We start from the raw sequence: 27465 nt of genomic DNA, 5'->3' as shown, positions 1-27465 counted from the left end.
TCAAGGCAAATGAAGTTGTATTTGTTTCATTTCATTTGTTTCATTTAAAAAAAAACAACACAACATTATTTTTGGCCCAACTTTGGTCTGGAAAAAAGAAAAAATCAAAGCCGTTCCCCTCAGTGAGAATGTGTCGGCTTCCAGATCGATTACCTGTCAAACACGCTACCCAGATAGCAAACGAGTCCCGGCCCAGCTCAGCCCACACTTACCACTTTAATCCTGCCCAGACAGACAGCAGCGATAAATTACAGTTCAAATGCCAGACAGAACCGAAATGTGGGTTCTACAGCTGGGCCATTTCTAGAACTGACCAGTAACTCTTCTGGATCTGACCTAGAACCGTGTGCTATCTGTGTATTATCACCCCCCTCCCCAAGCCCCTGTTCTATCCACCTTATTCTCTGCCACGCCCACTTTGTGTTAGAATTTCCGGGCATTTTGTATCAATGGTCACATTGTATTCAGAGTAAATGGAGTTTGAAGTGCTTACTGCTGTGAACACTGGTTATAAAGGCTATTTAACATCATTTGGAGAGGTTTAGAGCATAGCAAACTAAGATAGCGGAGCACCAGATAGCTTATACTTATACCCACAGTATTTTTAGCCGAATAAGTGAAAAAGCACAGTAATTTATACTGAACAATGATTCATTTAGGATTTCTCTCAGCAGTGGTGGCACAGCAGTGGGATCCTGAAGTCCTTTTAATGCAGCATGATCTAAGAGAGTTGTGACATATATACGCTTTCCAATGTGGCTAGGCACTTGAATGTAGCATTAGCGTAAAGCTACATGGCAGTGTGAAGCATCCCTTGTTTTAAATTAAAACCCCTATTCAACGTTTTAGTAATTGGCAGTTTATAATGTTTGTTGGCAATCGTTTTGCAGCGGTGGTCCAGCATTGCAAAATATATGAAATAAAAACACTGTATTGTGCTTTGCTGGTGTTCAAAATGTTAAGTGTTATTTAATAGTAATATTTTAGAATTGTAGTTTTGCATTTGCCTTTTCTTCATAATAAGTCGGTGGCCTTCCGAATTGGGGAAAAAAATGTAAAATAAATTATCCAATTTTTTTTTTTTTTTGCAATGGTGAAAAGGTGTCAAAATAAATGAAAACCTCTTGCAAATGTGTTTTGTTTGGCTTAGGGTTTTGGCAAGACAAATAAATTTTGTTGCGTCACTACATACACTAATAAATAAATAAAATGGTTTCCCACAACAAAGCAATTTTTTTTTGTGCTGTGTTCGTAATACTATTGTTCAAGAAAAAATCATCCAATCACTGTGACATCCTCTAACTGTTATATGCTTTATCCAGTTATATTTACTCATTCTGTATTATTATTATTGCTGTGGATGTAATCTACATCAACGGATCCTTTGTCTCACCGGAAGTTTTAACACAAAGTAAACAAAGATGGTTGTAATGGAAAATAAGGTGGATAGCAGTTTTAATATTGCTGAAAAGGCTGTTGTCTAACCAACCCTGTTAAACTCACAAAAAACTCCCGCTACATTGCATCATTAAACACTTTCGCAAACAGTTCTCGCTCCTGTATTGTAAATAGAAGCACGTTACTTTTATCCCCCCTGCGTTCCAGCCCAGTTTACATTGCATCATTTGGACTAGAGTAGAAGAGAGGGAGCAGTTTTTTTTCTTTTATACAAAGTTTGAGTACAACCACAATAAATAAGGATTACAAAGAGAGGCAAACTGTGTGGGAGGAAGCTACGTTGATGTTTATGCTCGTGGGTAGAACAGAAATATCAAGTGATGTTGGAATCTTTCGTTTTACAGACTTTTATGGTTAATATTTGTCAAGTTGGGTAGTTCTAGTCACTCCGCCCCTTTTTGTCACTTATGTCACACTGTTTACATTCTTAGACTAAGACCCAAAGAGTGGCAAGGAGTGGGGAAACGTACTTACTAATGGAAGAATACCCAGCACCCCCCAACTCTGTCACAAGGTCACAAATTGGAAGATAATCTAGATCTGATGTGAAAGTCTGTGTCCGGAAGGCTGATTACTGAATCCTTCTTGGGCAGTCCCGGGCCGTGGCTCGGCCTCATTTGGGGAAGGGAAGCGGGTGGGAACGCTCCTACTGACATCTGATGTGGGAGAGTCATTCTGGGAGGGATGGCGGCTCGAAAGCCAGAGGGTCCCGAGAGGTTCTGAGGAGGTCCGATAGAAGTGGAAGATACTCTGGTGGACTGGGGCGGACTGGGGGCGGCCGGCTGCACCCCGTCGTGGGGCAGAGACGGTTGGGATGCTGAGAGGGCCCGGGCGTCCTGCGTTATTGTGCTCCTGGGCCCGACTGCTCGATGTGTAGGGCTGGGGACATGTTGCTGCACCAAAGACAGCTGGGACCCTGAGAGGGCACCCATGGGGCTGGAACTGTACTGGAATGTTCGTCCGGCTGTTGCCAAGGGGCTCTGAATGGGCGTGCCAGCAGCAAGGGCAGAAACGAGAGCTCCAGCAGTAAACTGGGAGCCTGGAGGGGTCTGCTGGGTCCCTGGACTGGAGAGACTCTGGACTACCTGGAAGCGTCGCACCATACGAGGGGACTGGAGAGCGCTGTGACCTTGCAGAGGATTGGCCATCTGGGGGCAGAAGTTCATGGCCACAGCCTGCTGGAGGGAGGCAATGGCAGAGCTGGTAGGAGGCTGGCTGGAAGAAGGGAACATGGTCCCGTGGGTGGAGAGAGTAGTGGACATGGCGCGGGGCCTCTGGAGGTCCACCAGCTTTACCATCTCTCTGTCGTACTTTACAATCTCCTGAATCAACTCGTTCTCGTGGTTGTTGAAGACTCCAGAGTTTAGGTCGTGCTGGACTTTGTGCATCAGGATGGAGTTCTTCTTGCCTGAAAGTAGGAAAAAAAAAAGATTGAGTTAATAGTTGTGGCCCAATTCAATTTTACCCTAACCACTTATCTCTACGCTTCCATTTCCCATTTTGCTTCCATTTTAGGGTAGGGTGTCCAAACTCATGTTGGGATAGAGGGGTAGAGTGATGTGTTCAAACGAAGGTTTTCAAAAGCACCTTCGAACAGTTCTGAGGGTTATCAGAAATCACCTGCAAATTGTAGGATAACTCTATTCCAAAGGAAAGGGTAACAAATGAAAAATGGGATTGGGCCTAAGTTCTTTATCATTTTAGCTCACATTAACATCCAAGCAGGACACTGACCCTCTCGCGTTCCAAAATCACAACTGTTATTTCTCTTGATGTCTCTTGATGGATCAGACCTCTTTTTCAATTCTCAGTTTGGAACAGCTGATGAAAAGCTAAATTTGGCACATACACACCAATTCTAGCTGAATTGTTCACACAGCTCGAGTAAAAATGGCCTAAAATTAACAGAATCTCAAGTGACTGGAGCAATTGTTTCCTCACAGGAAGGACAATTTTGTTAGGTCAAGGTGACGTGCGACCAAGTGTTAAGAGACAAATGATGCATGAAGTTAAGCACACAGCAAGTGTCCTGTTTTTCGAATACGCTCATATAGTCAGGCAGTTTACCAGAAGTAACTTCTAGCCTCTAACTGCTGAGAAAGACAGATGTACAGTTGGTGATCTGTGGCAGGTTTAGAGTTGTGATTAATCAAAATCCAGTACAGTCCTCAATTTTACACAAACACAGTACCAGTCTCGCAGTGGATTTACCAGTTTCCATAGAATTATCAGTTGGTCACTCCAAAATAGACTACTGATCGCAATGATAAGTGGGATTTGCAGTCATATCATTTATATCAATTTTAATAATAATATATACTGCCAGTCCAAAGTTTAAGCACACACCTATTATTCCCCTTAATTTCTGTCATTCTGTCATTTAAGCTCTTCAGGTGCAGTCACTAACCAGAAATTTTATAAAAATCTAGTGTATAAAAATTAGCAGCAATCCACCAGGGCCCCTAAGGAATCTTCCAGTCAGACATTCATAAACATAACTAGAAAAAGACACAGAAACACAGACAACTTTTAAAAGTATAAAACTATTAAAAAGTATATGTATTTTCTTTAGAGAAATATCCGGCGTGGGGAGGGGGAGCGTTGCAGAAGGGGCAGCCACTATATTAACTGCATGCCACTGCTATAGACGGGCTTGTAGAAAGCACACTGAGATGCCAAAAATTATGGGATAGCAGTATGTAAATAAATGAAAAATGTTACTTTAGGAGACGGCTTGGAAATGTTCACAACTGTATCAATTGTGAGGTGTTATCCTGTGAGTGGCCAGTGCATTCATGGTAAGCCAACATAAAAAAAAAACTTTTTTTTTTTGTGGCGCAAGACGGATGGGACATTCTATTTCGGAAGTTGTACTGGCATTTAACATTCCTCAATCCACAGTTTGAAGTACTGGGAATACGTCATAGGAGGCATTACCACCCAGATAGGACAGAGCAGTGGGTGATAATGAGCAAGACTGGCGGCCTTTGGCTACAAAAGGCGAGAAGCAGCTATGGCAGAATTCATGTCTACATAAAACACAGGAGGATCCATATGCAATGGGATATGGCAAAATTCACGGCACACAATACATGTTTCTATAACAAGACATGTATTTATTATGTGACCAGAACATCATTATTAATGGTGTGTTCATTTTCCTTAACCATGATGTTCCAGGTAGAGCCAACCTGCATTCTGAACTATTTACATAACAATAACCATAATCAAATGAATGGTCATGTGTTCACAGACATGTTCATTCCTCAGGGGTGACTCAACCTCCTGCTTTAACTGATGCAAATCTCCTTTTTCTTCAGCTCCACAACAAACCATCCTGTCTTGTTGGCAGATGTGCAGCAGGTGCTTTACCCGGAGCAGCAGGAGCACGGCTGGGCTTTTACACCTATTTACTGCTGAGTCACTGTGCTGCTAACACTGACATAAGAGGGGCATGTGGCCGTAGCTCGCCCACAGCTCACACTGCTGGGAGAAAGCAATTCTTCCCCTAAAATGACGAGCTCCTACAGACAAGAGCCTGAGCGTCTCTCTCTCTCTTTCTCTAACCTTAACCCTCTCGCTCATCTTCTCCTCTCAGCCCTCTGACATCTCCCTCTCCCTCTCACAAAAACACTTCAGAGAATCCAGTCCCTCCGCATCCACCCTCCTGTCTCTAAGGTAAACAGCGCAACAGCAAGCAGCACGTTCTCCAACATGTGAACTGAGGGTGTGACATGTCATACTGTTTTGTAATCTGCGTGTTATTTTTAAACCAATAATATATTTTTTAAATAATAGCAGCATTGTGTAATATACACATGCAACTGCAATATACAGCTTTGGAAACAAAAAATAAGAGACCACTTAAAAATTATGAGTTTCTTTGATTTTACCAAATTGAAAACCTCTGGAATATAATTAAGAGGAAGATGGATGATTCACCAGTAGTGGCATAAAGTTATTCAAAAGCAGTGTGTAAGACTGGTGGAGGAGAACATGCCAAAATGCATGAAAACTGTGATTAAAAACTTTATGAATATGAACTTGTTTTCTTTGCACTATTTGAGGTCTGAAAGCTCTGCATCTTATTTGTTATTTCAGCGGTTTTACATTTTATGCAAATAAATGCTCTAAATTACAATATTTTTATTTGGAATTTGGGAGAGATGTTGTCCGTAGTGTATAGAAAAAAAACAATAAGTTAAAGTAAAGAGTGCTCATTTAAAGGGTCTGTGAAACACACAGTGCAAAAAGTTATATTATATATTATTTATTATTTATATCTACAAATAGAAAAAATACAAATATTATAAATTACTGTGTTGATTAAAACATCTCCAACACTCTCCTCATAGAGTCTAGTGTCATTTATTGCAACTAAATGAACACAAGATTCAGTAAACGTGTGGTTATTGATTTTAAATCAGGTGAGCTGGTGATAGAATTGAACACATCAATTTTAGTGCTGGCTTGGGGCAACCAGAAGAAATCTGAGACAAAGTTCTGTTCTGAACAGCTTTCTTTAAAATTTTAAATTGGTTCTTTTTACTGTATTTATGTTGAGGCTAATTTCCACTCTTTTAGCTTGTTCATGACTGACAGTTTGCATCAACACACAACTGCTGGCTGAGACTGAAACCACTGTAGGATCTCCACAAGGAGACAGTCTCTTCTCAGTATTGTTTACCTGTTACCTGGCTGCAGCGTTACATCAGTCGGAGAACAATCACCAAGGCCAAATCCTCCGGTGTCAGACATCGGCATGCCCTTGGAAATAGAATATGTAGACAATGTGGACTTCCTAGTCGAGGAGAAGCCACTCCTTAACCAGCTCTATTCCATTGCAACATTGTTCTCTACTCTACAGTATGGTGCACATCCAATTATGCTGCACTCTGGGGAACATGGCTTTCTTATCCCGCTGGAAGATCTGGGGCAGAAAATCCAAGATTCCTCTAAAGACATGGCTAAAGCTATACAATGTATACTGTATTTCCTTCATGCTATAAAAATGTAACAGCTGGTCTGTTACCAAGGCTAGCCTGAATAGACTGGACGCATGACATTAGAACTATTTGCACCATTTGGCCTTAAAAAAAGATACACATTTTTCACAAAAAATTAAGATTTTCAACTAACATCAACCTATAGACGTACTATATATATATAAATACGCGTTGGTCTTTGGGAGGTGCCAGTAACCAAGGTAAGATGGATAAACACTTCAGAAATGAGTAGTGTTTTCAGATATTTTAGATGAAAAAGATAAAATGTCTGTATGTAAAGAAATTTAAAATTGCATTAAAACCGAGAGCCTTGGAATTCGCAGTTGTGGTACCAAAAAAAAAAAAAGAAAACATTAAAGGGAGACGTAGACAGCCTTGCACAAACCTTATCAATCACATAAAACAAGCAGACCCGGGCCCATTCCAGAGTAAAGGCCACCTGAACAAATACAGAACGCTGTCTTCAGTATCTGAAGCCACAAGGTATAACATAGACTACCCTGGAAGCAGAAACAGTATTAAGATTAGGATGCATCTGTTTTAATGTGATTAGGGGTTTTTGGAGTACAAAACTCAAAAATCTTAAATAACGTAATTATGTGCCTAAAACTAATAAACAGTACTGTATGTCACCATGGGCTCTTTGGCTTAATAAAATATGTTTTAGTGAGGCAAGAATATTATTATGATTATTATTATTATTACACAATTGCCTCAAATATACCCTGGGTTCCTTTTTCCTTCCTAATCTTCAGTTTTAGAAACAATCATGTGCTTCTTAAGACACCTCTTTATTTCTGTGTATTACTCTCATCAGTGTCATATCTTCAGATCTTTATATCTTCAGATCTTCAGCAGCTGAGACCACCAGCAACATCAGCTCTGTTTATTAAGCTTGTGTTTTGGTCACAGCCTCGCTAACACTCCCACCAGCACGCTTCCTGCTAAAGCCGATATCCAAAAGCATGGCTGGCGTCACCGGAGGAGCTGAGCAGTGCCTGGAATCCCAACTCATCTGCTCGCTGAATGGATCATGTATGGAACGTGGTGCCATGGCAACAGCGGCCGTGCGGGCCCTCTGTAAACAGCTGAGATGGTCATGTGACTAGGAGTGACATCAGCAGCACACTGACCTTGGGAGAGCAGCAGAAGATGTAAAGAGGAGGAGGAGGAGGAGAAGAAAGGCACGGAGGCTTAGCAAATTGTCTGTTTACATTCTGCTCCCATCAGATTTGCATTGAACGAATAAAGGAACCACAGTGGAGACGGAATTCCAGCACAAACAGAGGCTAAATATATCTTGTTAGTCGGGAATTACTGGGGGAATCTCAATCCACCGCCTTGCTTTGTAAAAGCGGTCCTCTATAAAAAGAACTGCTCAGATGAACGTCAGAGACCTGTGTTTACTGCTTGTTTCTGATGTTTTTAATGCATTTCTTTAGAATGCATTAAATCCAAATAAGATTCTCACTCCTTAGGTACGGACACAATTAACACAAAGAATAATTAACACAATCTGTACAAGTACCTGATTCAAATCCAATTTAAGAACCTTGCTGTTAAACATGAGGTGCTCACCAAAGATAATTAAACCGAACACTAAATAATAATACATTTGTTTAATCATTTACTTGTTTATCATCATTATGTAATGGTTCATCCCAGATGCCTCCAAACCCAGAAAACACAATGCCACTTTTGGATTCAGTTAATACGAAGCTTCAGTTTTGCACAGTAAAGTTTTTTTTTATTGGCATTAATTTCACACTGTAGAGCTTGAAGTGTGATCAGCTTAGGCTTGCACTGATAAGTGCTTTTTTTGTTGTTTTTTTAGATATTATTAATTTTATGTGTACCACTGGTGGCACGCAAAGCATTTCAGGGTGGTACACCCACCTGATGACCTCAGAAAATTTCATGCATGCTCAGAAATATTAATGATTGAAATCTAAAAGGTTTTTACTTCTAATTTTCAGCATCAGGTTTGTTTGTGTTTAGTGGTTGATCTGGGATAACCTGTATCTAATCTTACATTTCAGTTCTTTACTGTTTCATGGGTCCTACCATTAAACCCTGTGGAACTCCACAATCCACAATAGTTGCTGTATTAGTTCTAATAGCAAAATAATTGGCCTAGGGTTCAAGGGGGTGCCATGTAGACTCTGTAGTCCACTACTCCCTATTCGTTCATACGCCTGTTATTTCCCTCTGTCTCACGCTTTTGTATATGTCTCAGAAGGCATGCTGAATTTACTAGAAACAATAATCAATAATTTGTAGATTGGGTAAGACCCACACGGTAGCTCCAACTGTTTCACTACTTTTTTATACAATAGTTTGCATTTTCCAGTCCTGGACAATTCTAAAATCAAATTCCACACTTTTCCATACTTTCGATACTTACGTAAGAACCCTGGAGGCATTATGCTGTTGAGATGCTGAGAGGCCCACAACTAATCCCAACCATTTCAGATTTGGGGATTTATATATTTTATTCATAATTCCAAATTTTTTTAAGCAAGCAATTTAAAGCAAGCAAAAAAACAGACACCCCTATTCTTACCTAACCGGTCCAGTCTGTCAATGGCCACCGTCTCAAAGGCTCTCCTCATCATAGGATACTCCTCCAAGACTTCATTGAAGTTGTCCACAGACAGTGAGTAGAGGCGACAGTAGGTGTCTGCTCGAACGCTGGCTGTACGCCTCCCACGGGTCAACAGGCAGATCTCTGAAACCGAAAAAGAAGGAACAACTCTTGAAGCGAGTCATTTTACTATAAGATTATAACAGATCAGATTACGGCTGGGTAATATTTCACTTTATACCTTTTCTTATAGTATTAATGTTTCATTGAATCATTACTAACCGAACAGTAAACCAGACAGTAAGTTCCAATTATAGAATCCTGAAGTACCATAGTTAGATGGCTGGACAGATAGTAATTTGATCACACTCTTGAGTTAATTAAGATGATATTAACACTGCATTTTAAAAACAGACTTTCAGAATGTCCTTACACTGACACATAACCTCATATCTTACTGCTGAACATTAATCACTACATCTCATTAGCCCAGCCCTTTAGGGGTTAAACATGCAGCGTTGACGGTTCCTTCACCATGCTGTTGCTTCCTGCTTCCTGTTATAGTGGCAAAAGCAGTCGCTAAGGACTTCTAACCCAGCAGTGGAGCTCAGTATGATGGATACTATCTGCCAAAAAGTCACACCACCAGCGAAACCAGCAAAAATAAACAATAATTAGTTTGATTTAGTCTTTTTGATGGTTTCTTACACTGTAAGGGTGTAGTGAAAATATATGTGCTAGGGGTTAGCTAGTTGAGGAGTTAGCTAATACCCAACACAAAAAAACAGCATGGTTTGTCTGGATGCTTTGTCCAGTTTTCCACATATGTAGAACAGTTTTATTGTTGCTCCTTCAATATTTCTAAAACTTCAGCATTCAGACGTTCAGAAATGACCCTGCTGCTCCTGCTCCTCTATTCTCCTCTGAGAGGGGGCAGAAGGAGATACGCGGCGCTGAGAAGAGGCGGTTCAATTATCACACAGTCAAGAGGACTCTCCACAAGTGGGATCCACACAGGAGGAGACATGGCCGCGCTTCAAAGTGAAAGCTGGCACAGCTCACCATCATTAAAGAGGCCGTTAGCACTGCTAGCAAAAGTCTTTGGAGGGAACAAAGTCCTCTGTGGAAACGGAGTTGTCAAGCTGAATAAACATATGATTATAGATTGAGCTGTGTCTTAATTAGTGGAAATTCTTTTATAAATAAAATTGCGCTTGCTCTGACAGAAACAAATATGGAATTGACTTTGATTGTTTACATTTATCTGATACTCCCATTCAGAACTCTTACATGTAAACCTTGTAATACAGGTGGAGAAATGTAGATTTAGGAGTCTTATCCAAAACGGTCCAGGTCCAGCCAGGCAATCGAACCAACCACAGTCGAAACTGTATTCAGAGGTGATGGCAGGTGTTTTTGTTCATTAGTTGGTACTGCAATACTGCAAAACTACAAGCACAATTCCTGCTTTACACAAAAACTGCAGTTCTAAAACTGTTTGTTATCTATAGAAGAAAATGGGTTTCTGTCTCAACCCTGCATTCCATATGAAACAAATGGCAGTTAGTAAGTATATATATATACAGTGAGTCCAAGAAGTATTTGATCCCTTGCTGATTTTCTTTGTTTGCCCACTAATAAAGACACTATCCTTCTGCACTTTTAATGGTAGATGTATTCTAACATGGAGAGACAGAATATCAAGACAAAAATGCAGAATATAATTTTAAAGAATATATTTTAATTAATTTGTAAATCAATGAGGAAAATAAGTATTTGATCCCTCTTGCCAAACACACTCAATACTTAGTGGCAAAGCCTTTGTTTGCAAGCACAGCGGTGAGACGTTTGTTGTAGTTAACCACAAGTTTAGCACACACACCAGGGGGAATTTTGGCCCACTCTTCTTTGCAGATCCTCTCTAAATCATGAAGGTTGGTGGGCTGTCGCTTGGCAACTCTGACCTTCAGCTCCCTCCATAGATTTTCGATCGGATTGAGGTCTGGCGACTGGCTGGGCCACTCCATGACCTTAATGTGATTTTTCTTGAGCCAATCTTTGCTGTATGTTTAGGGTCGTTATCATGTTGGAAGACCCAACCACGGCCCATTTTCAGATCCCTGGCAGAGGGGAGGAGGTTGTCCCTCAGGATTGTGCGGTACATGGCTCCATCCATCTTCCCAGTGATGCGGTGAAGTAGCCCTGTACCCTTGGCAGAGAAACACCCCCAAAACATTATGCTTCCACCTCCATGCTTGACGGTGGGCACAGTGTTCTTGGGGTCATAGGCAGCATTTTTCTTCCTCCACACATGGCGGGTGGAGTTGAGGCCAAAAAGTTCAATTTTGGTCTCGTCTGACCACAAAACCTTCTCCCAATAACTTGGTTCATCTTTCAAATGATCATTGGCATACTTGAGGCGCGCCTCCACATGTGCTCTCTTCAGCAGGGGTACCTTTCGGGCACTGCAGGATGTGAATCCATTGTTGCGCAAAGTGTTGCCAATTGTTTCCTTGCAAACTGTGGTCCTAGCTGCCTTCAGGTCATTTGCTAACTCCTGCCGAGTGGTTGCAGGACGATTTCTGACCGTTCTCAGCATCATTGCCACCCCACGAGGTGAAATCTTCTTTGGAGCACCGGGCCGAGGTCTGTTGATTGTCATGTTATACTCTTTAAACTTTCTGATAATTGCACCAATAGTTGTTACTTTCACATCCAACACCTTACTAATCTTTTTGTAGCCCATTCCAGCTTTGTGAAGGTCAACAATTCTGACTCTGAGGTCCTGTGACAGCTCTTTGGTTTTACCCATGTTGGAGACTTGAAATCTGTGTGATCTGTCTGATTCTGTGGACAGGTGTTTTTCACACAAGTGATTAGTGAGAACAGGTGGCTTCAGGTCAGGTAACAAGTTGATTGGGAGTGTCTAACTGGTCTGTAAAAGCCAGAACTGCTAATGAATACTAAGGGATCAAATACTTATTTCACTCCATGAAATACAAATCAATTAATATATATTCCTTAGATTTATTTTCTGGATTTTCTTTTTAATATTCTGTCTCTCCATGTAAGAATACATCTACCATTAAAAGTATAGAATGATCATGTCTTTATTAGTGGGCCAACGAAGAAAATCAGCAAGGGATCAAATACTTCTTGGACTCACTGTATATATTTTTTTTTGTTTTGTTTTGTTTTGTTTTGTGGACAGTGGTGGTTGAGTGGTTAGAGCACAGGGCTATTGAGGACAGGTTTATGTGTTTGATTCCACTCTGCAAGCTCTAACCCATGAACCGCAGCGAAGGTCCAACCAGCCAGTAAACTATAAGATTACTTATAAGATGGCTTTGTTTGGAGGAAACTGTACAGCCACACCATAATTAAATAGCCATGAATAATCAGACCAGCACCCTGATTAATTCAGACTCTGTCAGGCGTAGTAAAGGTTGGCTACCTAATGCTCTAATGGTTCCCTGAATAGGGGAATCTCCACAGCTGACATTACAAATCGCGCTGTCGCCTGCCTCCGGCTGGACTAATTAGATGTTATTAATTGGCCGTGTGCGGTTCGTCTCTGTAGCCTTGCTTTGGTACCCCTGGCTTCTGGCACATTCACAGCCATGGTGAACTTCTGCTCCTTCCCAGACTGTGCCCTAAAATACTCTGGAAAGGGTCTCTGCTGTTTTCTGGATCAACGACGCCAGTCTCACCAAATGAGCTTGCAGGACGGCCTTTAAAGTGGGACGAGCTTGCTGGAGGGAGAGACTGAGGAGTCATGTGGAAATGTCAGCGCTGTTCTTCTCTGCCTCGCCTCATTACTGGTATGGGAGTTTTGGAGTGAAAGTGGAAACATTTATTGCTGAAGTTCAAGCGAAGCTCTGAGAGCTGTTTAAGTTGCCCTTTTATTGTTCACAGTCATGGTGTGGGTAAAATCTTGGCTATTTGAAATATGGAACTCCGTAAAGATCAGAGTTAAGTTTATTAATTATAAAAAATCAGTTTACTATAAGCAGAACCCATTATTTTTTTGTTTCTATGGTCTTGTTGGGTGCCGTCATGTCTTGATGGATGCTTTTAGGTGTTATTGGGTGCTGTTAAGTGTTGTTGGTGGTTACTGTTGGTGTTGAGTACTGCTGTGTGCTGTTGGGTGCTGCTGGTGTTGGGTGTTGTTGGCTAATGTAGGGTGTTGTTGGGTACTGCCATGTGTAAGTGGTATTATTGGTGTTTTGGTGCTGTTGGGTGGTGGTGTTATTGTTGGGTGCTGCTGGGCGTTTCTGGGCACTGCTGTGTGTTGCTGGGTGCTGCTGGTTGTTTTAGAGTGTTGTGGGTGTTGATCATGTTGATAAGTGCTGTTGGATGCTGTTGCTAACATTGAGTGTTGTTGGGTGTTGTGACCTGGGTGTTGTTGGGTGTTTTTGGAAGCTGTTGAGTGCTGAACATTGTTGGGTGCTGCTAGGTGCTGTTAAGTGTTGTTGGGAGTTTGGGGTTGCTGGGTACTGTTGAGTGTTGTCAGGTGCTGTTATGTGTTGTTGGTGTTGGTTACTGTTGGGTATTGTTAGCTGCTGTTTTGTGCTATTGTTAATCAGTGATGTGTGCTGTTAAGTGTTTCCTAGTATTTTTGGGGGCTGATGGTTTTGGGTTTTGTGCTGTTGTTGAGTGAAGTTGGGACTTTATGACTTCAATGTTGTTTTTTTACCTCCAAAGTAAGATCCATCAGATAGCTTCATGCCTATGCTGCCTTTGGTAAGGACGCTCACAACACCATGCTGGATGAAGTACATCTTCTTGCCAATGGTTCCCTCGCGAATGATGTAATCCAGTGGCTGGAAGACCTCAAATCGAAGTTTTGTCAACATGGCCGTCACAAAGTTGGGATCAGCATTTGCGAACAGTGGCATGGAGGCGACCAACTTGCGACAGTTGAAGTTGACAATTTCCTTTTTGTAAGGGTGAACGGAAACATAACACAGAATGCATCAATATAATGTCAGAAGTCAGAAGTCACTATCAAATCTATTTCTAACACAAACACAGACGCAAAAAGAGCTTTCATTAAGGAGTCATCTTTATATTAAAGAGTGTTTGGGTCTCCTTATTATTTGAGATGAGATGAATTTAGAGCTTTACCTCTCTCAGTGGCTCGTTCAGCTCCTCCAAAATACTCTCCTCATCAAACATCTTGCCCTGATACCTGTGCTCGTAGTAATCGTGAATCTTCTGCCGAAAGTCTGCTGGAAGTTTGTGAAAGGACATGTACTGTTCCACTTGTTTATACTGAGGAGGAGAACAAACAGAAACAGCAGCAGCAGAAAGGTTAATCAGCTTCATATGGTGGACTTTGCTTCAGAGTGTTAGAACAAATGAAGGGTCAGTTCTCGTCACCTCAGTTTACTGCAGTAGCACACTTTAACAGAGAACAACATACAAAAAACAAGCTAGTTTTTCTTTACAAACTGTACTACTATTTTTGGAGCCATCAGAGGGGGGTTATTTATGGTGGATGTGAGAGACGCTAAAGCATGTGAGATGATGACGCTGAAAAAGCAGAAGGAGGAAAATAAAGAACAAGTTTTTCTATTTCTGTTTTTTTTATCCACCACAAATAACTGCATTTGTGCAGTGATTGTGATTATCAGATGATGACTCAAACATCAAACTGCATAGATATTACAATAACACTCACACTTATGTTTAAATATAGATGTTATATCTGTCTATATATATGTCTGTCTGTATGTCTGTCTATGTATCTACCTACCTACCTAACTACCTATCTAGGCAGACAGACAGATAAATAAATAGATAGATTGTTGGTCCAAAAGCTTATCCAGAGTCAATATATTCCAGCATTCACTCAAAAGGTGAAAAACTGTAAAAAAAAAAAAAAAAAAAAAAAAGCATAAAGCATAAGCCAGTATGTTCTTATTTGAACTTTGTGGTTTCTGTGTCATGAAATCTATGTGAGGTGTGGACTCTGAATGTGCCCACCACAATTCCCCCAGTCCCATTATCACAATTAGGCTTGCCACGTATAGACTGCAGCATGCAAACATTGTCTTGCAGCCATGGAAACGGGTGGACTGGCTATTTTTCTTCTGAACAGGTAATCACTGAGCTTCAGCAAGGTTGCTAACCATAGCTGGGTAAATCACTACCACTAGCATAGTAGAGATGGAAATTTTGGACACTTAAACATATACATTCACTGATCAGTTACAGAGCAAGACACATCTCTTGCATTTATTACTGACTGTTCATTTAACAGACCAAAAAAAAAAAGATTAAACTTTAAAGACGACTAATCTTTTTAAAGTAAAAGCTCTTTACTTGAGATGAGCCTCCTAACGCAGCCTTAAACTACTCTCACACTTCAACTACCCAACAGTGTCAGTGTGTGCGCTGTGTGTCCCGCTTCAGGAATGATCAGAGTTATTTTAAGTGTGATATTTAATGCAGTGTTTCTGCTTATATCAGCGGGGTCATACTGAAGTGTGTATATTTGAGTTTAGAACAGCGTTCGCTGTAAAGCCGTATTAGAGCGGTCCTGTTCCTCAGAAATCCCTGCTTTATATACTGCTTTATATAAGCAAGTCTCTCTCTCTCTCTCAGCCTCTCTTTCTCCTGGGTGAAGAACCGCAGCACACAGAACCGCAGCACTCACACACACTGAGGTCAGGGGTCAATCCTCACAGCCTGACAGCAGCTCTCAGTGTTTCCAGAACCGTCTCCTTTAAAGGACCAACCTTCTGTACCAACGTAACCTTTTACCAAACATGGCTTTCTATACTGCAGTCACATGACACTGTGATATGGGCAGACACAGAACCAGCTTCAGATGGTTTAGTTTAATTGTGTGATGCATAATTGTATATAGCTCTTTGATTATATTGATTATTAATTCAATTGTTGCTGATAGTGAATGCCAGATGGATAAGACATTCCATTTGTGAAGTTTTGCAGGCATGTATCATTCCTCGATTCACAGTGTGTCACTCATGTACCTGGAATACTAGATTAATGCATTTCCACACTGAGGACAGTGCAGTGTTAAGTAATGATGGTGACTGGCAGAATCTGGCCTGAATTGTCCTTGCAAACTAATCATATCCAGGGTCAATATGGCATTCTATAACTTATGTAAGACACAGCAAAATTAATAATACAGGAGAATAAAAATTAAAAGGATGGAAACATTTTGTCATACTTTTTTATCCAAATACACTGGAACGCTCAACCATCAACATAGGATACCAGCGCAACCACCTATCAGCACCCTACAAACCACCAAGCACCAACATGGCAACTGCTTAACAACACCATACCAACCATCTAGGATGCAAATATCACCACACAGAAGCACCACAATTAACTTGTATCAATTAACTTACTGGATGTAAAAATCTTGCAATCACATACAGTATCAACATTAGAACAACCTCTCTGAGTCTCTCTGTCTCGCTGTCTGTCTCTCTCACTCTCAGTCCCACACTCAGTCGCTCTCTCCTAGTCTCTGTCTGTCTCTCCCTCAGGTTCACTCCCTTACTCTATCTATCAGTTTCTCTCTCCTATTCTCTATCTTTCTCTCTCTCACTCTCTCAGTCCCACACTCTTAGTCTTTCTCTCCTAGTCTCTGTCTGTCTCTCCCTCAGGTTCTCTCTCTTACTCTCTCTGTCTCTCAATCTCTTCTTCTATCTCTCACTCTCTTAGTCCCACATTCTCAGTCTCTCTTATAGTTTCTTTCTGTGTCTTTCTCACTGTATCTTCCTCAGGTTCTCTCTCTCACTCTCTCTATCTCTCTGTCTCTCTCTTACTCTTTCCTATTTGCTCTCTCTCACTCCCTCTTGAGCATTTTGCATGTTTCTCAGAATTGCTGCTCGTCCATCTCAGCAAATACAGGCATAGACATGAAGTGTGCATTACAGAGAGACATAAACACACACCCACACACACCCACACAAACACACACACACACACACACACACACACACACACACACACACACACACACGCCCAGGGTATTACTCATCCTCCCTCTGGCAGAGAGCTGGTGTTCAGAGGTGAAAGAAGGAAATCTCTGTTATAAAACAATTTCATCAAACCTTTTGTTTGTGTAATCCGCATCGAATACTAATCTAATTAAATCTTAATTAATTACTCTGGATAAGAGCTTAGTCTGAAGGGAAATGAGCCAAGAGGATTCCAAAATGCCCTTCTTCCTTATCCGCATGCTCTCCTGCCCTGCCTGTCCGCTAATCCCATGGCCGGGTTCAGAGAGAGGAAAAGTCAGGTGTCTGATTATGTTCAGAAACGGATCACAGGAACGGGTTTTAACAGCTTTCTGTCATTTATAGCGATTATTAGCTTATTTCTGACTTTAGAACAGCAAATATATCAAATATATTAAATACACTAATGTGTCATGGGGTAGCAGTATGTAAATTGATCTTGAAGTGTTACCTCAAGGGATGGCTAGGGAACTCCCAGACTGGTATAAGTTGTGAGGTGTTATCTTATGAGTGTGGTTAATCATGGCAAGATAATGTGAATAATCATTATGTGTTAAAGTCTGATAGAGGTCTGATAGCGAATGCCAGATGGATTGGGACACTGCATTTTTGAAGTTATGTAAGCATTTAACATTCTTTGATCCAAAGTCTCACATTTGTTTGGGAAAAGCATCACTGAAGACATTACCACCCACAGTAGACAGCGTTAGCATTGTCCATGCGACAATCTACATTCAATGCAGGACAGCAGACATGCATATCCTGCAGGTCAGTGCTGCCTGCTATAGCTTCAATGGGACATGGCAAAAGTCATGGGATACTAATTTCCAGCACAAACATGACTCTGTGGTTTAAGGAATATTAAACACCTGCATAACATCAGAAATGGAATATTCCATCCATCTGGCATCCTTTATCAGGCCTTACTCGATAACACCTCATAATTTATACTGGTGTGGGCATTCCCAAGCCATCCAGTGAAGTAACATTTCATGATTAGAGCTACTGTTTTGCTGAGGAGGAAAAAATACTCCTAAATAGGCAAATACAAATACAAAGTTTCACAGAATTTGAAGGGTTACCCTATTTATTTGATTAGCATCACCACATGGAGTAATGAAGCAGTGACTTTAGTAAAAGTCAGATTGAAGGGCCAGTGCTTCAATAACAATATTTATATTTGATGCCCATATTAATATCATGGAAATCATGGAAATGATTGGCAATATAGTGAATATCGCAATACAATATCAATATATTGTCCCATGCCTAGTATACATTACTGCAGGTAACTGACCATAAACAAAGAGTATGACATTTAAATATGTAATTATACAGATATGAAATATCTGTAAAACCACAGGATCTCTGGATTGTACAGATGGTAGCTGGGAGTGTATGGTGAGTATGTGTTGTTCTGGAATCAGCAGAGCAGCGGACCAGTGCAGCAGTGTGAGTGAGTGAGAGTAATTCTCTTATATAAAGACTAACGTCCTCTGCTGTGATGTCCTCTGGCATCGCATCTGTCTTCCCGGAGACGCAGAGGGCCGAGATGTGATTTGGAGAGGACGGACAGTGAGGGACAGGGTGCTGCTGTCTCATCACATTGCAGTGGTGTGTGAAAACAAGGACCACACACACACACACAAACCAAGACAAACACAGGCACACAAAGTGGTGATAATAGTGGAACCTGCAGGCAGACCACAGTGCTGTATATCACTCTGTGTGTTTGTCACTATGTCAGGATGTGCATAAAAGCATGCAGAACATGCTGTCCATATCTAGAACAGAGCTTGAACTATTTGGGAAATGTAAACACTCGCTCATGTCCAGCTTTGGTGTCCGGACCCTCCACTGTGTCATTCCTGACACTATCCACACACCATCATCTGCCCTTAGTTTAGAAGCTCAGACCATCCTTTGATTTATTGTACACTGACATACAAAAAAGTATGGAATACACACATCTGTATAAGTTGTAAGGTGTTATCTTGTGAATGAGGTTAAACACTACCAAGCATGCCAATAGCAAGTTGAAGGTGGCGAGTGAATTATGGGAGGTCAAACGTAAATTGGACAATTTACGCTTGTTGTGTGTCCACATTTCTCGATTCACAGTGTCATGTTTATAAAAGAAATATAATCACAGAAGGTATAAAAACATCATTAACATACACAGGGGGGCAGTGCAAGGGGTGGTAATGATCGTGACCGGAGGCTTCTAGCTGGAACTGTCCATTTGAATAGACAAGCGACTTACTGCAATGTTCATCCATTTAAGACATGGCTAAAGTTGTGGGATATGACACTAGTTTGTGTTCAATGGTTTTTGGCATGTCATTGTATGAAAAACACTGCAAATCAAACCAATCTAATTTAAAATAATTTGTAAGATTCTAGATTTGTTCAGCTTGATGATTGATCAAGGCCTGGGTTCTCAATTTCTGTGGGTTGGTGTCCAACACAATTTGATGGTTTCCATTACTTAAACACTGCCAAGAAACCGTATAGTTAACTAGTGAGATTAACATGTCAGTGTATTTATCATAATAAATGACACAACTCCCATAGCAATATAATAAACTACCATATTACGTACTGCAGTTTGGCCCCACTCACTGATTCATTATAATGCTAAGAGGTCTGTGGTTTTGTTCACATAACACAGCTTAAATTTTGTTTTCGAATCACCTACAGCTCACGTTCTTCAGTTCTAATTTTTCTTTTCTTGTTCTAGAGGGCTCGTCTCCAGCACAGATTGCTGATTCAGGGTTTCCCACAGAAAATTGGTTAGTCAAGGAGATGGGGGATGTGGGAGCAGAAGATTTGTCAACCTGGGGGATGGGGGGTTTTAGGTGAGTAGGGGAGAGAGAGAGCACACACAAGAAAGTGACTAATAGAGCATCCTGATTGGTCTCTTCTCCTCATGATTAGTTGACCAATGAGGTTTGTGTGCGGGTGGGACTTGCAGCACATGAGAGAGAGCGTGGGAGAGAAAGACGAACACACAATGTAATGCAGCGATTAAACATATAAAAAAGCACATCTGACACCACACAACCCTACAGTTTATCTCACCATTTCAGGGGTTGCAATGCACCGTTTCTTTATTGTTAAAACTGTAAGGTTTATTAGCAGTTTTTAACTAAAGGAAACAATCAAACTGTGCTGGACACCAACCCACATAAGAACTGAAGAACCAAAAGTTGAGAACCCAAGTTTTGTTTAATCATCTGGACATTTTAAAGACTATTTTATACCTGTAAAGTTTCACATTAGAATGGTTTTATTTTCAAAATTTTTGATGCATGGATAATGCTTATGGAAGCTAGAGAATGCTTAATCCATCTGCAGGATATGTGTGTGGGGTTGCCTACATTAAATATTGATGTTATTTCGACTCTTGAGTTGCCTGTCTGCTTGCACTGACAATTCTAGCCAGATCCCACTGGTCATAATCATTATGCACTGTCCACTTGCCATGCGCATGCTGGCCAGTCAGTGTTTAACCTCTCTCACATACAGTAATAACACCTTACAACTTACAACTAACACCTTCCCAATCTGTTACAAGAAGTAACACTTTATAATCAAGTTGCAGAATGCTATCCGATGACTTCTGACATATCGATATATTAGTGTGTGTTAACTCGTTTATTTTCGCTTGTTTTAAAGAGTAAAGGCTTTTTTCTATGTTTTCTATAATGAGCTGTGAGTGTACTACAACATAGAGTTTCTCTAATTACAAATCATCTCTAACGGGAGCCTAATTCCAGCACAACCACCATCACCTCTCTGAGCTCTATTCATCTCCAGCTCCACCATCATTAGCGGCTGTTTGCTCGGTATCACAGAAACAGAACTGGCATCTGTCGAGCGCGTTCCTGTTATCTTACTCAAAGAATGGCTTTTGTCGGGCTCTTAAGAGCGCTCTGCGTGTGTGTGCTGCCGTCGTAACCGTCCGAGCGTTAGACAGCTCCCTCCTGCGTGCTGCTCCTCAGCTCTGCTGGATAATGATTAATAAAGAGAAATGTCTGTCGCCTGCAGGGAGATTAGATGAGCTCTCGTGACAGGCCCTTTGTCGAGCTACGTTACATCCTTATTCTATACTTTATCAAACAATCTGGAGCAGTAGAGAAGCATACAGCACAACAGCATCTTGGTTTGGAGATGCTGAGCTGCCAGGAAAACGAAGGCCATGATTCTGGATCCTATTTACGTCTAATTAGCCCATAACAAAACGGGGATTAAACTCCCATCATTTCGGATCTCTTTTCGTTTGAAGATGCTAACCAGCTTGAACACCCAAGGCCACGATTTTGTGCTCGGTTTAAGCCTAATCCAGGTATACAAACTAGAGTTTAACGATTCATAATGGAAAATCCTCATTAACAGAAATATATAGCCCACAACACTGGAATTAATGCGTTATTAAAACCCCCTACCCCTCTTTAAACTCCACTTTGAACTCGTTTAGATGGGAGACCAATGGGAGACCAAAGACCAATGGGAGACTAAAGTCCAAGATGTTAGACTCAGTTTAAGCCTAATCCAGGTATAAAAACTAGAGTTTCAGGGATTATTAGTAGAGAATCCTCATTAACTGAGAAATTTAGCCCAAAACACACTTAATCTGCATCCAGACCCCCCGACCTCTCTTTAAACTTCTCTCATATATGATATCTCTTGGTTTGAAGTTGCTGACCTCCATGGACACCAGCCCAATTTAGATATAAAAACTAAGGTTAAAGGGATTCGTAATAGAAAATCCTCATTAACTGAGAAATTCAGACCCCCTTTCCCCTCTTTAAGCTCTCTTTGTTTGAAGATGAAGTCGTTTGAAGACTTAATCTAGCCCCTTCCTGTATACGTTCATATAAACTCATTACAGTAAATACCAGAGAGCACCATTAGACTTTAACATGTTGTCAGATATGATCTTCCTAGAATAACATATTAAATGATAAATGTATCAATAGTATAGCACTACTACTTTTAATGTGTGATTAGAATAGCACTGCTAAGGTAAATGTGTTGCACTGCTGAAGTAAATTATTGATTAAAATAGCACTACTATGTATGTATGAGGTAAATGTGTGACTAGAGTAGCATTGATGAGGTAGTTTGCTGGTATATCTCCTTGGATGTTAAAAATGTAAAAAAAAAGTGTTCAATAGCTATCTTTAAATAGTAGTTTTGAATAACGTTTTTCTATATTAATCAAGATAACCCTCCTGTTATGTTACTGCTTGCCTTAATTAATACAACCAACATATAATATAAAATGGTTTATCTTCCATCTTAGTAGTGAAACATTAAAAAAAGTTTTTTTTTTTTTTTTAAATGAAAACGAGTGAATTATCCTAATTGAAGCATTACCTGTTAGAATAAGAAACACTATTGCACTAAACAATGATATAATAATTAGCAATAAAGTTAGTAAAAATATTAACACTGCTGTTTTTTTGGTTTCAGACATCTTTTGGATAATTAAGCATACTTCAGGTCACATATCAAATAAACGTAATAGGAGGGTTAAACACATTTAGGCTTATAAATTTTTTGCTATGGTGAAATTGGTAGAAACTGGAATAATAAATATCATCAATAAATAAATAATCATCAATAAAAACTTGCAAAAAAAGCAACATCAGTATTCAGCTTTCGGAAAAAGTGTTCATTTTAGTTCACCCCAAATACAGTCGAAGCCTTATCTGTGGCATAAGGGGACGCGTGGGAGTTCATATTCGGGACACTGCTTTTACCACATATGATGACTAAGGCCTCCATTTCCTGAGGTAGCAAAACAAGAGGAAAATCTCTTATCTGCGTCGTCTGTCCGCATCACTCACACGTCCCTGATGAGAACTGACTGCTGGCCTCAAGAACCCTCCACTAATGTTAGACCGTTCTCTCGGCTCTCTGGAAAATACAGTCTCTCCTGGAACTCGCGCTTGCTATTCTCTGAGGTTGTAGCGCGACCCAGAAACGCTGTGATTATCTCTCTCCAGGAAGAGAAAGAGGAGAGAAGCGTCCACTTTTCTCAGAGGTGGAGATCTGACAGCAGCAGATCGGCAGAGACGCGAGGAGAGGAACTGCAAAGCGAGGACACGGCGGTAAACAAGAGCCAGATGCTGCTATTAGAATCAAAGAGACACCAATTACTGCAGCGGGAGGGGCGATCAACGGGTCAGATGAGAGGGACACCATGTCTCAGAGAATACCCAGAGTTCCCTGCTGTATCTGCGGCCTGTCTGAGCAGACCCGTCCTCACCAAACAAGCCATGGTCGTCGCTTTTGATCTGCCAACATCAAACAAGCGAGGACACATGAAACAGTCGTCTGCAGGTCCGCCTCGCACGGGAAGAACCGCACCAAGTTGTGTGGCGTCACCCTGAGCTGGGAGGGGCGTGATATTTAGACTGCTGCTGTTGTTTACAGGGAGGAGCAGAATCTAATTTATTGTCCTGTGTGGATTTGCAGAACAACAACTGACCTAACCTGGAAGAGCTGACTTCCCCTTTCCCCTTTATCTACAGAGTGTTAAGGCTCCCAGTAGACCAACTTTTTGGAAATTGGCTTTTTTTCTTCAATATCCTGCTGACACCCAGCAAAAAAAATATTTTTGTCTACTGTAATAGACATAGGTATGAGAGCAATAAATCAAGCAGCATATATGCAATCTGTTTATATTCTTTTGGGGACATCATTTGACATCATGGTTTGTCAAATAAGGCCTCAATTTTGGGGGTATGGCCAACAGAATGCAAGAACTTTCATTTAAAATGGTGAGAAACTGACTTAACTACTAACCATTTTTAATATACAGTACCAGTCAAACCTTTGGACATCCATTCAATGTGTTTCTTTTTTTCTTTTTATGATTGTTCACTTTCTAATTTACTATTAAAGACATTACAACTACACATGAATACAAAAAAGGGTTAAAAAAAACAGAAGATGTTTTAAACTTTAGATTCTTATAAGTACAACATTTAGCTTTAATGACAGATCTGCACACTCTTGGTATTTTCTCAGTGCCTTCATGAGGTAGAGTCACCTGGAATAGATTTCTTAAATACTTTTTTTTAGTTTACTACATGATTCCATATGTGTCCCTTAAATGTTTTAATGTTTTACATTAATCTACAATGTAAAAAAATACATAAATAAAGAAAAACAATAAATAAAAGGAGTGTCTAAACTTCTGACTTCTTATTTTACTAAAGATCCTGTTCTGTATCCCAAAATAAGAAATAGTAAAGCCTGAAATAACAACGTTTACTGGTTGAGTAATTACACATTTGTAAGTGATACTTTTTTGAGATTTTCTTTTTAGGATTTTAGAAATATACAGTAATTTTAACCCTTTCAAACTACAGCACTTATTTTAGTGGTATAGGTATCAGTAGAAAATCAGATTCAATCCACTTTCTACTTGTCCTCCAACTGAAAACAGTTCTTTTACTGTTATTATCCGGTGGATCGGGAAATGTTGGACATATAATGTCCCATCCTTCTGGAACACACTAAAACAGATGTAACTTCAGGTCAAACTGTGTTGGTTGTGACAAGCTCAGAGATTGGCTGAGAGAAACCTGAATGTGTTTATCTGAGAAACAATGTCCAACATCACCAAACACAGTATTAATTGTCAAGCCTTGTTTGGATAAAACAAATATTTAAGGCTCTAAGTTTACCCTCAGGAACACTGAGTGATGCCCCTTATCAGACCCACCTTTTCCTGGTACTGGCGGCGTGAGGAGTCCAGGGATTGGATGAGGGCGGTGGCATGGCCGATGAACATGGCGTAACAGGTGGCTCCTACGATCATGCTGAGCATAGTGAGCCAGATATCAGACATGCTCTCCGGGGCCTGGCGTCCGTACCCGATACACAGCATATGGCTCATGGCCTTGAACAGGGCAAAGGAGTACAACTCACTCCACGAGTCATTCTGCACAGACAGGAGAGAAGAGAGACAGAAAGATACAGAGATTTATTCAAAAGGTCAGCATTACACAAATTACACAAATCTTGTTTTTTTGCAAAAAAACGGAACACAGGAAAGTTAATCAGCATTTATCAAACATGAGGTAGTCTTCTATCTTTGCAGACAACATTTATGGAACCCTGGAGGCCTTTTCTTTAAAGCTAGAAGACTGAAAAGAGGAGCTTCAGGCATGGTCCTTCTATCAAACTTTGGTTTGGTTAAATTTTTTTAAAGTTTATCAAATTGCATTAATTAACCACTGTCTATGCATTCTTCATTGCCTAACGACCATACACAGCTCTCTTAAACATAGGGCTGAAAAATTTATTTCAGTACATATTGCAATGGAAAATGTTTCAATACCAGTGACAGGATTTCAATATCTCAGGATCTCATATCCTGAGGTTCATAACTGGAGACCAATGCAGGGCAATCAATCGTGTTTAACTGTTAGCATGATAGATTTGTCTATGTACAGTTATGGCAGAACGTGTTTGTACCCCTGATTTTTCCTCAGAAAATAAGTTAATTTAATTCAAATTTCGACACATAGTTCACACTGATGCACCCTGAGCCTGCAGGACAGCTTGAATGTCTTTGGAATCTAATTGGGACTGCTTATCCACCATCTGGACTACCCTGAGTTGCAAGCTTTCATCAGTTTTTCTTTTCCGTCCACATCCAAGGAGGTTAGCTACAGTGCCATGGGTTATGAACTTTTTGATTATGCTTTGGACGTAGACAATGAATTGACAGTGTATGGAATGGTTCTCAAATACACAGACAGTTTTTTTTTATCTATTTCTGTGCACTATGCTTAGTGTGGCACACACTTCTCTCCTTCTCTACTACACAGTTCACATGCTTGAAACAAATGTATTTACCCACAATTTTGAAAAAGTTTCCTGTGAGATTTTGCGTAAAATTCATATTTAGTTCTTGTCTTTTTTAATTTTTTCAATTAGACGTGTGTCATATCATATCGTACTCGATAATATTGCCAATAATTATAATATCGTGAACGATATTATAAACTGTACCGTGCCATATCACTCACCCCTAATTATCACATCAGGGTACTACTTTTTTATTGTTTTTATCAAAAGAAAAAATCACACTGTTCTCATTTTCATTATATATCTACTAGAGACACATTACATTTGTCCAGTATCATTTATTTTACTTTAATCCTGGATATATGGAGATATTTGGAGTTCATTATTAGTATCATGACATTCTGGATCATTGATTTCTGTTACAAATCTGATCTTTTTTTTTTAAATATCTCAGTTAGGGGTGTGCCATATCATATCATATACAATAATAAAATAAATTTTATTTATTTTTTAAAATAATTTTTAAAAATGTAATTTTGTTGCAGTAGTATATTCTTGAATTTTTGTTTGTAATTCAGTGTTTTGTTATATCGTCAAGAGTATCGTAATCGCAAAAAAATATCGCCCACCCCTAGTTCCAATACACACAAAGGAAGTAAACGGGTATATCCAAACGTGTTATTGCAATGCTTTCGGACATGACTGTATTGCACCCAATACAGTTCATAAACATCAGTGTATTACACTGATCAGAGCAGTTCTCTTGGACTTTATACTTTCAGAGCTGCACATGTTCCTCGCCTCTGCTTCCTCCAGGATGCTAACCTTTGTGTTATAATCTTGGCTCAGGAGGAGCCCTCCTCCATCCTCAATAAAACCCTACTGTGACAAGGAGTCTTACAGTCTGCTCCCTGATATCTGCTTCTCCCGCCAACCTGATAGATTCATTACCCACACTCTTTTATTCAGCCTTAAAAAGGCAGCCGAGAAGCAGCGCTGTTTATCTTTCAGCCAGGCTAATGTCCAGGCTTACTCTCTCGCTCGCTCTCTGAGCTGCTGCAGGGAGCCATCGGCCTCCTCGTTAAAACAGCATCAGGTTTCTCCCGCGCTGGTCCGGTGGGTTTCTACGCAAATTTGCTCTTTGTGATTTGCATTCAGCCGGCGTGAGGAAGGCCAGGCAGGAGACCAGAACACTGTATAGGAGAGATAAAGTCAAGGAGGTCGAGATAGACTTCAAATAAGGAACACGGTAGGAGAGAAAAAGGGGATGCTTGGAAAGAAAGTGATGGGTAATTAGAGGAACAGTAAGGCAGAGAGAAAAAATGGGAAATTGTACTCCCGCCCTGGTGTTTCTTGACAGACTAGACTTCAGTGTGTTTCTTCTTATAACTAAGTTTAATTAACAAGTAAATCTTTTATTTAAGTATTGGAGGCTTGGTGGTTAGCGTTTTTGCCATCAGTGCTCGGGTCTTGGGTTTTCCCTTAGCGCTTTTCCACCAAAAGAAACTGGTTCTTGAATCAGAGTTCAGGCTTATAAGAACCGTAGTGCGTTTCAGCACCAAAATGTCACATCATACGT

The 27465-nt window shown here is 40.4% G+C and overlaps 1 protein-coding gene across 1 annotated transcript in view; it reads right to left on the bottom strand.

Annotated features, from left to right (window-relative positions):
• Positions 1 to 27465, bottom strand: part of hcn2b (hyperpolarization activated cyclic nucleotide-gated potassium channel 2b) — a 51669-nt gene continuing 24204 nt past the window's right edge. The window contains exons 4-8 of the mRNA XM_007240131.4: positions 24796 to 25014; positions 14176 to 14322; positions 13745 to 13985; positions 9028 to 9192; positions 1 to 2866 (exon numbers count right to left, since the gene is read on the bottom strand). Of these exons, the coding sequence (XP_007240193.4) occupies positions 1974 to 2866; positions 9028 to 9192; positions 13745 to 13985; positions 14176 to 14322; positions 24796 to 25014 (1665 nt within the window). The 3' untranslated portion in view covers positions 1 to 1973. The remainder of the gene's footprint in view (positions 2867 to 9027; positions 9193 to 13744; positions 13986 to 14175; positions 14323 to 24795; positions 25015 to 27465) is intronic.

Source organism: Astyanax mexicanus, chromosome 16, assembly GCF_023375975.1.
Source record: "Astyanax mexicanus isolate ESR-SI-001 chromosome 16, AstMex3_surface, whole genome shotgun sequence".
In the NCBI taxonomy this organism is placed as follows: domain Eukaryota; kingdom Metazoa; phylum Chordata; class Actinopteri; order Characiformes; family Acestrorhamphidae; genus Astyanax; species Astyanax mexicanus.
The sequence above is the reverse complement of the archived record's forward strand: the minus strand, read 5'-3'. Positions and strand labels throughout refer to the sequence as shown.